At 39.2% G+C, this 12,751-nt stretch overlaps 1 protein-coding gene across 1 annotated transcript; it reads right to left on the bottom strand.

Annotated features, from left to right (window-relative positions):
- Positions 1-8,924: 8,924 nt before the first annotated feature.
- LOC143668389 (growth-regulated protein homolog gamma-like) lies at positions 8,925-12,440 on the bottom strand. Its single transcript, XM_077143176.1, has 4 exons — positions 12,327-12,440; positions 12,097-12,220; positions 11,919-12,002; positions 8,925-11,120 (listed from the first exon to the last, which is right to left on the bottom strand). The coding sequence occupies exons 1-4, from the start codon at positions 12,424-12,426 to the stop codon at positions 11,078-11,080; spliced, it is 351 nt and encodes a 116-aa protein (XP_076999291.1). The 5' UTR covers positions 12,427-12,440; the 3' UTR covers positions 8,925-11,077.
- Positions 12,441-12,751: the final 311 nt, after the last annotated feature.

A 12,751-nucleotide genomic window follows, 5' to 3' on the forward strand; every position in this document is an offset into this window, starting at 1 on the left:
GGCTGGGTAGGAAAGTCCGTCGTCCCGCGGCCAGGGAAATTCCCGGTCGTCCCGGGCTGGTCCCTGAGTCCGGAAGGAACGCGCTGGCCCCGCCTCGGGGCTGGAGGGGGATGGAAGACTGTTTGGCGTGGGACAGGGGGGCGGGGAAGGCGTGGCTTATTTGGTGGGGTTGTTGGAGGTTGTTTGGACTGAAGCCCACCTGGTACCTCCCCACTCTTCCTGCCGCGTAACTTCAGCATACCTTGGGATATTCACCTACTTCCCCAAATCCCAAACCGGCTGAGCTGGAGAAAAGGACTGGGAGAAATGCTGTGGGTATGCGGTCCACTGGCTGGACTTAGGTACCATTATCAGAATTGGGAGAATTAATCTGGAATGTGGGAGCGACGGGAAGAACTGCTTCTCCATTTGTAATGTAGGTACGTAGACTTCTCTTCTGATTTAAGATTTAATTTATGTCTGAATAAATGCACCATAAAATTTATCTGTCATCTCAGATTAAACATAAGAACTTCCGCCTTTTTCCAGTTTTCTGCAAGCACAAATAAATCACAGTTTGTGTCATATCTTTCCACTAGTGTTTGGAGACCAGCCTTTAACTTAGACAACTTTTCGAAATATGTGCTGACTTCCTTCCTCTGAAATTCTGGAAGTTCCCAAACTCGAGTAATCTACCAGTATCACTTTTTTTTTTTTTTAAATGTATGAGGGGTGTTAACACACGAAATAGCGGTGGATGCTCTTTCTAGAGTTGCTGGGGGAAGGGGGGTGCTCTGTTGGGCTCACAGATCCACCGTTTCTAGTTGGTCGAAGCACAGAAAAGGTCACAGACTTAAAATAGCTGATGCCTACCGAGAGTAGTACACTTTATTCATCAAAGCGGAAGAAAGATGTATTCCTGTGAAATATGAGGACTAGATTATAAATCCAAACCTATTTGCAAGTTTTATGGCCATAAATCTCATTTCATTTCCATGTTATATGGACTTTCGTCACCAGTGATTGAATCCCCACTAGAGAAACAATCACTGACATATGTTCTTTTTTCTGCTTTCTAATAGGATATTTCACAAGTTGTTTACCCCTTGGTTTGTCATGCAGTAGTTCATTTCTCCCCATGAGTTGGAATGTCGTTGGTTGGATTGGATATAGTATTTGTATGGTTTAGATGTGATTCTGGATTCAGATCTGTGATGTGCTTGGGATACGCTGGTGGAGAGAGGGAGCCAAGTGGGGAGTAGAGCACCTCCATGTGCTGCAGAAGCACAGAGCCAGCTCTGCAGTGAACAGCCACTGAAGGAATTTTGGCTCCAGTTAGTGGCATAGACATCCTGCCTGTCTGTGCCTTTTAGTTTATCATCTGTAAAATAGAAATGAATAGAAGCATGTGCTGGGAAAGCCACAGACACACACTTGGCACCATCTTCCAGTGCTTGCCTTCTCCTCACCCGCTTTTCTGTTGTGTGATTATGTTTCGGTCCCTTTCCATTCCACAGCAACTAGGTTTAATGAAAAGGGTAGACCAGACTTTAAACCTGAAAAGTGGGAACAAGCTGCCCCATCTGCTTATCAGGGCAGAAAACTCTGCACTGCAGCACTCTCTCCCGCAGGGATGCTTGGCAGCATAGATGTGTCTTTGCATAGATGTGTCTTTTCCCCTTGAAGCAAAGTGGAGTGTACAGAACTGCCGCCCACTGACTCTGACCAGAGCAGTTGGCTTCCTGGGGAGAATGGCCACAATGGAATCTCTTTCCCTGCTCTTATGGGCCCTTGTGCTGTGTAAGTAGTAAAGTGGTCAATTGCTGGAAGTTTCTGTTGTGTCTGAGCCTGTGTTCTCACAACACACCATATGGCAACACTGGTGCTGCATGTATATGTCTCAAAAAGGCTGTTACGATGAATGTGTGAGTTGAATTTGTAAAACACCGTCAGTATATAGTAAAGGCTATAAAATAATTACTCAATAAATAAAATAGAAATTGCTTTTTTCTAATATTACCCAAGCAGAAACTCAACTGGGGATTAAAATCCTTGTTTACAGACAAGTAGTTACCAGTTTTTTCCCCACGTTACAGATAAGAAAACTGAGTGGCCAGAAACTTGAGTATTTTGTGCAAGCTTTCATTTTTAGTAAAATCTAGGATTTGAGTTCCAACCAATGCAGCTTGAACTACTATATTATAAATTATTTTTTTCTGAAGCAAGTGATTGTTAATTTCGGTATAATAGTTTTATCTTCTTTTTAGTGCTTGTTATTCTTGTGGTTAAATATATCAACTTCACCTTTCCTAAAACTCAAAAACAGCAAAGTGGTCAAAAGTCTCCACTGTTTTATTTTATTTCACTAAAAGCAAAAATTTTATTTTGTTGCTTAAATATTATCTGCTTAAATAAAAAAAATCTATACCTACATTTGTATCTATTTTTCATGTACCTATCTAACATCACCTATCTATGTTTCTCCCTACTTTTCCAAATCGGTCTACTTCACTTCAAAAATCAGGTGAATGGAGATGAATACTCTGTCCTGGCACCTGCCTATAACAGGATTTTTTAAAATATATTTTTATTGACAAATCTTTATACATATACATTCCATACATGTTGTACAATCAACAACCCACAGTTTCATCACATAGTTGTGTATTCATCACCATGATCATTTTTTAGAACATTTACATTACTTCAGAAAAGGAAATAAAAAGACAAATGAGAAAACTCATACATGCCATACCCCTTACCCCTCCCTCTCATTGACAACCTGTATTTCCATCTACTCAGTTTATTTTACCCCTTATCCCCCCTATTATTTTTTATCCATATTTTTCTACTCATCTATCCATACCTTGGATAAAGGAGCATCAGACACAAGATTTTCACAATCACACAGTCACTTTATAAACATTATATCTTTATACAATACTCTTCAAGAATCAAGGCTACTGGAACACAGCTCCACAGCTTTAGGTACTTCCCTCCAGCCACTCCAACACACTATAAACCTAAAAGAGATATCTACATAATTCATAAGAATAACCTCCAGGAGAAACTTTGGACTCTGTTTGAAATTTCTAAGCCACTGAAATTTTATTTTGTCTCATTTCTCTCTTCCCCCTTTTGGTCAAGAAGGTTTTCTCAATCTTTTGATGCCAGGTCCTGGCTCATCGTGGGAGTTCTGTCCCACATTGCCAAGGAGATTTACACCCCTGAGAATTATCTCCCACACAAGCGGGAGAGCAATAATTTTCATGCTGAGTTAGCTTAGAGAGAGAGACCACATCTGAGCAACAAAAAAGATTCTCTGGGAGTGACTCCTAGGCATAATTTTAAGTAGGGTTAGCCTATCCTTTGCACGAATATGTTTCATAGGGGCAAACTCCAAGATCAAGGTCTCAGCCTATTGATTTGGTTGTCCCCACAGCTTTCAAGAATATCAGAAAATTTTCAAATGGGATAGTTAGATATTTCCTCCTTTCTCCCTAGTCCCCAGGAGGACTTTTCCAATACCTCTTTATTCACTGCTCAAATTACTCTGGAATGTATTGGGGCATCACACTAATCTGGACAAACCAACAAAATCCCATGCCTGTTCAAGATTCCATTCATAGCGTTCAACTTAGCTGACCATACAAGCTAAACTAGGTAATAGACTACCTAAAATATAATTTTTGTACCAAGCAAACGTCTCTCTCTTTGTTCTCACACAGAAAGTGAAGTTTTAAAATATGGCTGATATCACTCTTAACCCTGTATTCTGCTCTACCTTAGTCCCACCCAGATCAGCTTTCTTCATATCTCTACTCGAAATCTGATCCCTTTGTCAGCTTTTCAAACAGTTCCTGTATCGGGTACTGTTGACTTTCATAGTTTCAGAGCTCTCAAATCTGAGTCTCAGGTGTCACGTAAATACCTGAAGTTTCTAGAAATGACCAGGTTATTTTACAAACAACTCAGTATCTCAGAATTTAGAAATACCAGTTACAATTCCTGAATATATGCCGCACTAGGACTTTTATTAGGCTCATATTTGCTGAGATGAGGACCACAGTTTTATATTGACCTAGTTTGGAACTTTACATGTAATACCTGAAATACTTTGCCGTCAGCATTAACAAAAGGTGGTCCAGATTTTTATTCTCCTTATAAGTTAAGAAAGTTGAAAATATTTGTTGTAATGATTGTCAGATTTCACCCAAAGTATTGGTGTAAGCAAATGTTCTCAGTGAAGAGAGCATCTAAGAATTTACAGTAGCAGCCAAAATGATGACACATTTCAAGCTTCTCATATTTGTAGAATTATCTACAACTTTATGCCTGAGAATTGGCCAATAAAAATCAACTACTACAAAATGAGTTACAAAAGGAAGTTTTTTTCTCTTTCCTCAATATACCATTTCTCATAATTCAATTCCTGACAGCCGCATATTAATTTTTTCAGAAAATAAAAGCACAGGTGTTCTGAAGCCTATTAAAATATTCCAGTTCTTTCATGTTTTAACAAGGGTCTTCTCCAGCCAATTACTTATTCTCTTAGCATAAGAATAGGTTTCTATGCGCAATCTTTAAACTCACCAATACTTATAAGAATAGAATTATTCCTAAAATAGAGAAGCATTCATTGCTAAATTCTGTTTTGTGCTACAGTAGTAGTGATCTCTTTCAAATAAGTGACACAATCTCACATACTTGTAAAAATGTCCAGACAGCAGTATTGCTGTACCCAGGCTGACCTTGGGAAATGTAGCCATCACAACGGCCACATTATTTTCTTAGTTACTGCTTCTGGTACAATGTTTCACACTCTGAAAGGGGAAGAATGAATGTCTGAACTTGACATTAAACAATTGCATCCATCTACTTCTCTAGCCTAGAGTCCTGTATAGCGTGTCAGTGTCATCAGCTGGTCCATCCTCCAGTACTATTCAGGATTCTGCCTGGCTTGAATCCTTTCTCCTTCTTCTGTAAACAGAGCTTGGTTTTCCAATGGGAACCAACTCTACTTCCTCCCAGTCTGTGTGGTTTGGCTGAGGGGCTGCACTCCAAAGTTCCAGTAGTGGGTTGTGACCAAAAGCAATCCTTTCTGTCTGGACTTAATGCCTAACCACCCTGATTGACTGAGGAGTGGACAAGTGAGCTAAGTCTGTTCAAATCAGAAGCATTCCTTGGAGTAGTCCTTTTTGCTGGGCAATGATTAGGAAAACAAACCTTTGCTTCTGGCTGGGTCATAGCTGCTAGGACAGAAGCTTGAAGCTTTTCAATGCTGGGGGAGAGCCTGCCTGACGTCAGCATGGAATAAAACAGGCTGATCTGGAGTGAGACTGATTGCAAAGATAATTTTTGTACTCTATGATCCAGTTTTATCTCACGTACTCAAAAAACTTTCAGCACCATAAATCTAATGATTCCTTTTTCTTTTACGCCCATTTGAGTTGGGTTTTTTCCCTCTGGTTCCACTTAGTGCTAGAGTTATTTTTTTAACCAAAGGAGCAATTGTACTGAAGTTCAATCCTTTTCTCCATTTGATTCAGCATTTTCATGGGACAATTTTTCAGTACAGATAAGCTAGGAATGTAGCTTGAAGTTGGGGATACAACAAGGAATAAGACAGACTCTGTAACCCTCTAATCCCAATGTAAAAGGGAAGATAAATATAAGATTTTGAGAAAGCCTGCTAAACACCAAGATAATCCTATGTTAGGGTATTCGGAGCACGGAGGCACACCTAATACAACTCTTTCGGAGTTAGTCAGTGAGAGCAGTCAGAGAGGATTTCCTATAGGAGGTGCTCAATGACATGAGACTTAAAGATGAGTAGGAGTTTTCCAGGTAAATGGGGAATACTAAGGGATGGAAACAATTCCAGAAAGAGAGGACCATGTAAGCAAAGACTTCGAGGCTGGAAAGAGTGTGATAAATAGTTGGAGCAGCAAGTAGCTGACATAGCTGGAGGAGCTGTCCCTGTAAACGGAGAGGGGGAAAGTTTGAGGCAGGAGGGGGAGGCAGGGCTCAGACCCTGAGACCTTATTGTGCCTGATGGATCCTGCTGGACAGTCAGGAACCAGTTCAGACATTACCTTCACTGGGAAGCTGCTGTTTGTGTCTCGAGGTATTTCCAATGCCCTTATGCACAGATCATACTGTGACCTCTATTGACTAACCACCACAGGAAGGGTGAGATTACCAGGGTGTCTTAAAAGTTCAGGATATGGGCAGAAAGTGAGAAGATGTTGGATAGTATTTAAAAACGTATTTATTGGGCGCACACAACATTCAAGGGACAGAGACCAGTTCTGCAAGACATGTAAAGTTAAATAAAGTGAAGTTCCTAACATGAAGTCCTTCTTCAATCTCTAATCTGCACATCCTTCTGCCAAATACCTAATTTTTTTCTATTCCTATATAAGGACATTCTGATGATTTCTGTAATTCCTAATTATTTAAACACGCAATTGCCACTGGGAACCATCCAATATGTTAGATTTGGGTAGTACCAACATACTTCCTTAAAAACAGATTTTAATATAAGCTTTGAATTTCCATTTCCTTAAAATTGTTTCTAAACTTTTGTGGAAACAGTATTGAGTAATTAAATTACATTATAACCATGAAATGTAATACAAAGTTACATGGGATTGCCAAAATTACAAAAGAAAATGTCTAAGGGAGCATATAGGAAATGTGGAAATTTCTCCATGGAAATATTTAATATTATAGTTACAATGAAGGTGAAAGCACCAGGATGATTCTGGTATTATGGAAGCAAAATTAAGGAAGTTGTGAGATGAGCTATAAACCACAGTGAAGATGTCACGCACAGGATAAAGATGCATGTTTCAACTCGGAAAATGACAAATCATCATTACAAGCTTGATGGTCAGCAAATGTCCACTGTAACATTTCAAAGGTTTGACGTGTTGATATATTCTTTACGATCCCCTTTATGGTCTTTGTTAATAAACGTTCCCTATGTGCTTGGAAAAAAAAGTGTTTTATACAATTGATGGGTGACATGTGCGATGTATTTCACTCAGGGAAATTGTTTGATCATGTTGCTTAACCCTTCTAATTTCAGAGCTTGTAAAAATACTGTACTGATTTTTTACTGCCTTGTCGATTAAGTATTGAATGAGTTTGTTAAAACTTTTAACTAAGAGAATGGATTTGTCTATTGCTCCTTTTAGTTCTCTCATTTTTGCTTTATAGTTTTTAATATTAAGTCCATAAAATTTTAGGGTTGCTTGGTCTCCTGGAGATTGCTACCCTTTTCATTTTGAGTCATCTCTCTTTATCACAAATATTACTTCTTTCCTTAAGGACTAATATATTAATTATATATAAGTACTACTTCTACTACTAATAATTAATATATTAATATATCCATGTCAGTTGTCCTTTAATTAGTTTTACTCGTATAAGGGTTTAATTATTTTAATTCCTGAGCCCTAACATTTTAAATGCATCTCTTTTAAGCAGCATAGAATTATGTCTTATGTATAAAGTCTGATATTTTTTACTTTTGTCTGTTCCATTTTACATTTCTTAACGTGGTTGCATTTAAGGCTACCATTTTGTTATTTGTGCCATCATTTTTAAAAACAAAGTTTTAAATTTGGAATCATTTTTGATATTCATAAAGAAAATTTGTAACTAACACAAGGAGTTCCTGTGTACCTTTTGCCAAATTTTCCCTAATGCTAACATGTTACATAATAATGATACATTTGTCATAACTAAGAAATTAACATTGGTGCATTGCTATTAACTAAACTCCAGTCTTTATTCAAATTTGACCAGGTTTTTTTCCGCAAATATCCCTTTCCTGTGATGGAATCCAACCAAGGATATCAAAATTCATTTGTAGTCATGTCTCCTTAGTTTCCTCTGATCTGTGACAGTTTCTAATTGTTTCTTGTTTTAAATGACCTTGACAGTTTTGAAGTATATTGGTTAGGTGTATCATAAAATTCTTCAATTTGAATTTTTATGTTGTTTCCTCATTATTATGCTGAATTTATGGGTTTGGGAAAAAAGCATCATGGAGACGAAGTTCCTGTCTCATCACATCATATCATGGGGCATAAAACAGCCACATGACATAACTGGTGATGTTAACCTTGATTGCTTTGTTAAGGTTGTATTTGCTTGATTACTTCATTCTAATGTATCTCCTAGGCTATTTATTAGAAACAAGTCTCTACATCCCATCCACACTCACCGGGGAGAAGAATTAAAGTTCCACCTTCTGGAGGGTGGAGACAGAACTATAATATTATCAGAAAATCTTCTGTAAGGAAGATTGTCAGTTCTCCCCCATCCCATCTGTTGCTATTATCCTTTACTCTTTCATTACTGTCTTTTTGTAGGTGTGTTATTCAGTGATTTAATTTTATTTCATTTGATCTCTTTTTTCATATTTTTAAATGCAAAATTTTGCTTTATTTATTAGTGTTTGCCCTAGAAATGTCAATATATGTCCTTCCCACAGTCTGGTTTTCCTTAATACTATCTACAGCAAATGAACAACTTTAACAAAGCAATCAAGGTTAACATCACCAGTTGTGTCATGTGGATGTCTTGTCCCCCATGATATGATGTGATGAGAACGGAACTTCGTCTCCATGATACTCTTTTCCCATACCCATGCACATCTCTACCTGTTTTGTGTGCTATTTCGACCTATATTTTACTCCACATATGTAGTTTTTTCCATAAATCATTACTATTACTGTTGTTTTAAATAGTCAATATTTGTTTCCATACACCCGCATGTTAACCATTTCTGATTTATTTTATTCCCTCCTGCATATCCAGGCTTTTTTCCTTCATTTTCCTTCAGACTTAAGAATTTTCCATACTATTATCTGTAGTGTAGATCTGTAGGTACAAATTCTCTTGGCTTTTGTTCTTTTCTGGAAACCTCTTCTTTTAAAAATCAGCTTTATAGAAGTCTGATTTACACATGTTACAATGCACTGATTTTAAGGATATAAAATGTGCTCAACTGTATAACTATCATCACTATCACAATCACAATAAAAATGTAGAGCATGTCCTTCACCCCCATAAAATTCCTTCTTGCCCATCATGGCCAGTTTCCTCCCATCACCAGCCACTGATTCCAAGACTCTAGTGATCTGCTTTTGGTCTCTATAATTATATATGTCTTCTAAGAGTTTTCATAAAAATGGCATCAAACAGTATGTATTCTTTCCTACCTGTTTTATTTTGCTCAACATGATTTTTTGAGGTTTATTTATATCGTTGTTGGTGTAAGTAGTTTGTTTCTTTTTATTGCTGAATTTTATTTCATTATATCAATAAACACCAATTTGTTCATCTATTCATCAGTTGATGGACATTTGGATTATATCCAGTTTTTAGCTTTTCCAAATAAAGCTGCTGTGGTCATTCATGTTCAAGTCCTTGTGTGGACATGGAAAAAATACTAAGGAGTGGAACTGATAGGTCTATTAATTTTCTACTTCTAAGAATTTACCCCAGTGACTAGGAAAAAAAGAAACAACATTTTTTTTGTCTCATAGTATCTGTGGGTCAGGTATGTGGGAGCAGTTTAGTTGGGTGTTTCTGGCTTAGGGTCTTCTATGAAGCTGTAATCAAAATGTCAGCTGAGTCTGCAGTCATCTGAAGCCTTGATGGGTAGTTGAGTAGGGTGGGGAGGGAGCTCTTTGCAAGCTCAATCATGTCACAGTGGGCAGGAGGACTCAGTTCCTCACCCACTATATGGGGTTAATCACATGATATCTAACGTCTTCCAGAATAAGCAATCAGAGAGAGACAAGACAGGAGTTGAAATGAGTTTCAGGACTTAACCTTGGAAGTAACCTACTACCACTTCTGACACATTTTATTTGTCACACAGACCAACCCTGACACTTTGTGGAGGTGCATGAATACCAGGAGGTCTGGATCATTGGAAACCATCTTGAAGGCTGGCACAATACTTTAGAGACTTTGAAACAATTTTGATATCTGTGATCATGATCTCAGGTGGATCTTTATACTGATGAGACACTAGGTCACTCTCTTTTGCTGCTATTGTATTAATTGCACAAATTGAAGTTTTGGAAAAAATCCATTTAATCACCATTTTGTTCCCAGCATCACTGAATGGAAAAGAATTGAATAATTGTTTGTAACCATTAAACAAAAGCATCCATATAGGAGACCTTGTTAAAATATTCATAAAAATATTAAAGTTTGTAAAGAACAATTTAAAAAAATGAGTTAGTGTGAAAAACAATCATATTTATGTAAAACTTGGATTACAAGGTAATGGTGAGAATTTTGTAATAGCATCAAATATTCCTCCCTGTCTTATTGAATAAGAAATATTCAGGAAGTGCCAACAAGAAGCAGGCATAAAATTAGGTATAACCTAAACTCTACCTGTACAACAGCTTCAACATCCAGGAGAAACAAATAGACAAGAAGAAAAAACAAAACCCAAGCATGATATTTTTCAAAAACTTTTATATCATATTCATAAAAATGTAACAATTATTATAACTTCTGTATGTTAAGAAAAAGAGAAACATTGCATAATGAACATTAAGGAAGGCATCATGCCTTACAAGCAAGACATAAAATGTCCAAGTGATGCTTCAACATAAGAATGTTGACCACATACCATTAAATAATTTCAATAAATAACAACTGATATTATATAAAACAAGTAAAAATAGATGTGCACACATATTCCTGTACTCAATGATCCCACTTCCTATCTGCTTGGCCATTCCCCCCACCCCCACCCCATCACTGAGGCTTACCCTTGATAGGCTTTCAATAAATACTGGTTTAATGAGATGTTTGGAATTCATCATCTTCAAACCAAATAAATAATTAGAGCAGAATTAAGTTTGACTGAACACATTCACATCTTCAAATACTAACATGTAAAAAATAAAGCACAAGCTTTTAAAAATAAATAAATAAATACATAAATAAATAGAACTCTAATAAGAAATATTCAAACATTTTAAGCCCAGTGCAGGTGTCCTCAGAAGCCAACTGCTTTTCTTCTTAAATTCTGTAAAAGCAGAGCTGCCTCAGGAACTCACGAACTTCCTCCTTCTCTCTTGGTCAGTTTATTGCTTTCCCTGTGATGAGAAAATAGTTAATGGTTAGTCGTTTTAAGAAAAGCTCCTCTTTTCCTTGTTCTGTTCCGTGAGACTGGGAGGGATTTTGCCTTCAGCCATGTGCCCAGGAAAGGTGGTTCTGTACACCTTCCTAAGTTTGGCAGAAATCTTGGGCTCTTAAATGCTTTTTATTGAGGAAAGGAGGTGCTATGGACTCAAATATCTTACTTGCTTAAGAGAGCCAAAGCATATTGCTTGCTATCACAGTGGGTTAACATTTACATTCAGGATCTCACTTAAACCTCATAGCAACCACCTGAGGTAGCTACTATCATCTTCCCCAACATACTGAAGCTCCAAGAGATTAAATAACTCTCTCAGGTGCACACAACTAATGGGTGGATGATTCTAAACTTGCACTCCGGTGCGTCTCACTGCAAAGTCTCTACTTTTTGGTGTTAAGAGGCCCATGGTGCCTAAAAGCAAGGTCTTGCTTTTCAGATTTGAAATCCATGAGTGACTGCAAACTTCTTCTATGGAGACATTTTGTCATAATTGTCTTCCTTCAATGAGAATTGTAATGAATTAATGTTTACCCACATCCATTTTAATAGAGTCGTGGGTGGGTATGGTAGTTACTGTAGACTACCTGCCTCCAGACAAATTAATCATCTTCATGGCAAAGCTATCGTGACAATCATGATTTTTCAGTCCTTCAGCTAACCTCAAAATTTCATTAGTTTACTTTTCCCGAGGCAGACAGCAGTATTTGTGACCAATGACTCCAGACGCACGTCATAAATAAAATCCCTAACTCACCGGTTTAGCATCATTTGAATGATTTTCTTAACCAGGGGGGCTTCCGGGTTGAGACAAGCTTCCTGCCCATTCTTGAGAGTGGCTCTGCAGAGAGAAGGGAGAAGGGATGTGAGCACCGGAGGGGCGGGTGACTCGGTGGGCAGCAGCAGCAGCAGCAGCAGCGCGCAGCGGAACTTACATGACTTCGGTTTGGGCGCAGTGGGCTCCCGGAGCCGTCACCTTCACGCTTTCTATGTTTTTGGGGTGAATTCCCTGCACGGTCTGCAGACACTGGCAGCGCAATTCAGCGACCACCGGAGCTCCTGGAGGAGGGAGAGAGAGAGAGCAGTTAGCAGAGTTCTCTATCGCAGGGGCGCCCACCCGACGCCTGGCTGCCGGTGGGGTCCCGGGTGCGGGCTCAGGTCTCACCTGCTGCGCGCCGGCCGGCGGCGAGCACGAGCAGCAGCAGCAGCGCGGCGGGGAGCAGCCGGGGAGCGCGGGGGGCGGCGGCGAGGGCGGCGCGGGCCATGGTGCTCGGCTCGGAGGGCGGGAGATGTCGGTGTCTGGAACACGAGAGAGGCCTCTGGTTAAGCTGCCTGTGTCCTGGTTCTGTGGCTCCCTGAGATCGCCGACCCCTTTTTATCCATGGCTGGGTAGGAACAGCCGACGCCCTGCTGGCGAGGGAAATTCCCCTTCCTCCTGGGTTTTTCCCTTAGGACGGAAGGAAGGCGCAGACGTCTCTTGTGGTGTCCTCATCGCCTTGCTCTCTCATGTGACTGCCCTAGACTTGAACATCCTCTTACTACCCCAAACTCCGAAGCCTGAGTGAGTCTCTGGCCGCCCTGAAGTGATCG

The sequence above is a fragment of the Tamandua tetradactyla genome, chromosome 24, assembly GCF_023851605.1.
Source record: "Tamandua tetradactyla isolate mTamTet1 chromosome 24, mTamTet1.pri, whole genome shotgun sequence".
NCBI lineage: Eukaryota > Metazoa > Chordata > Mammalia > Pilosa > Myrmecophagidae > Tamandua > Tamandua tetradactyla.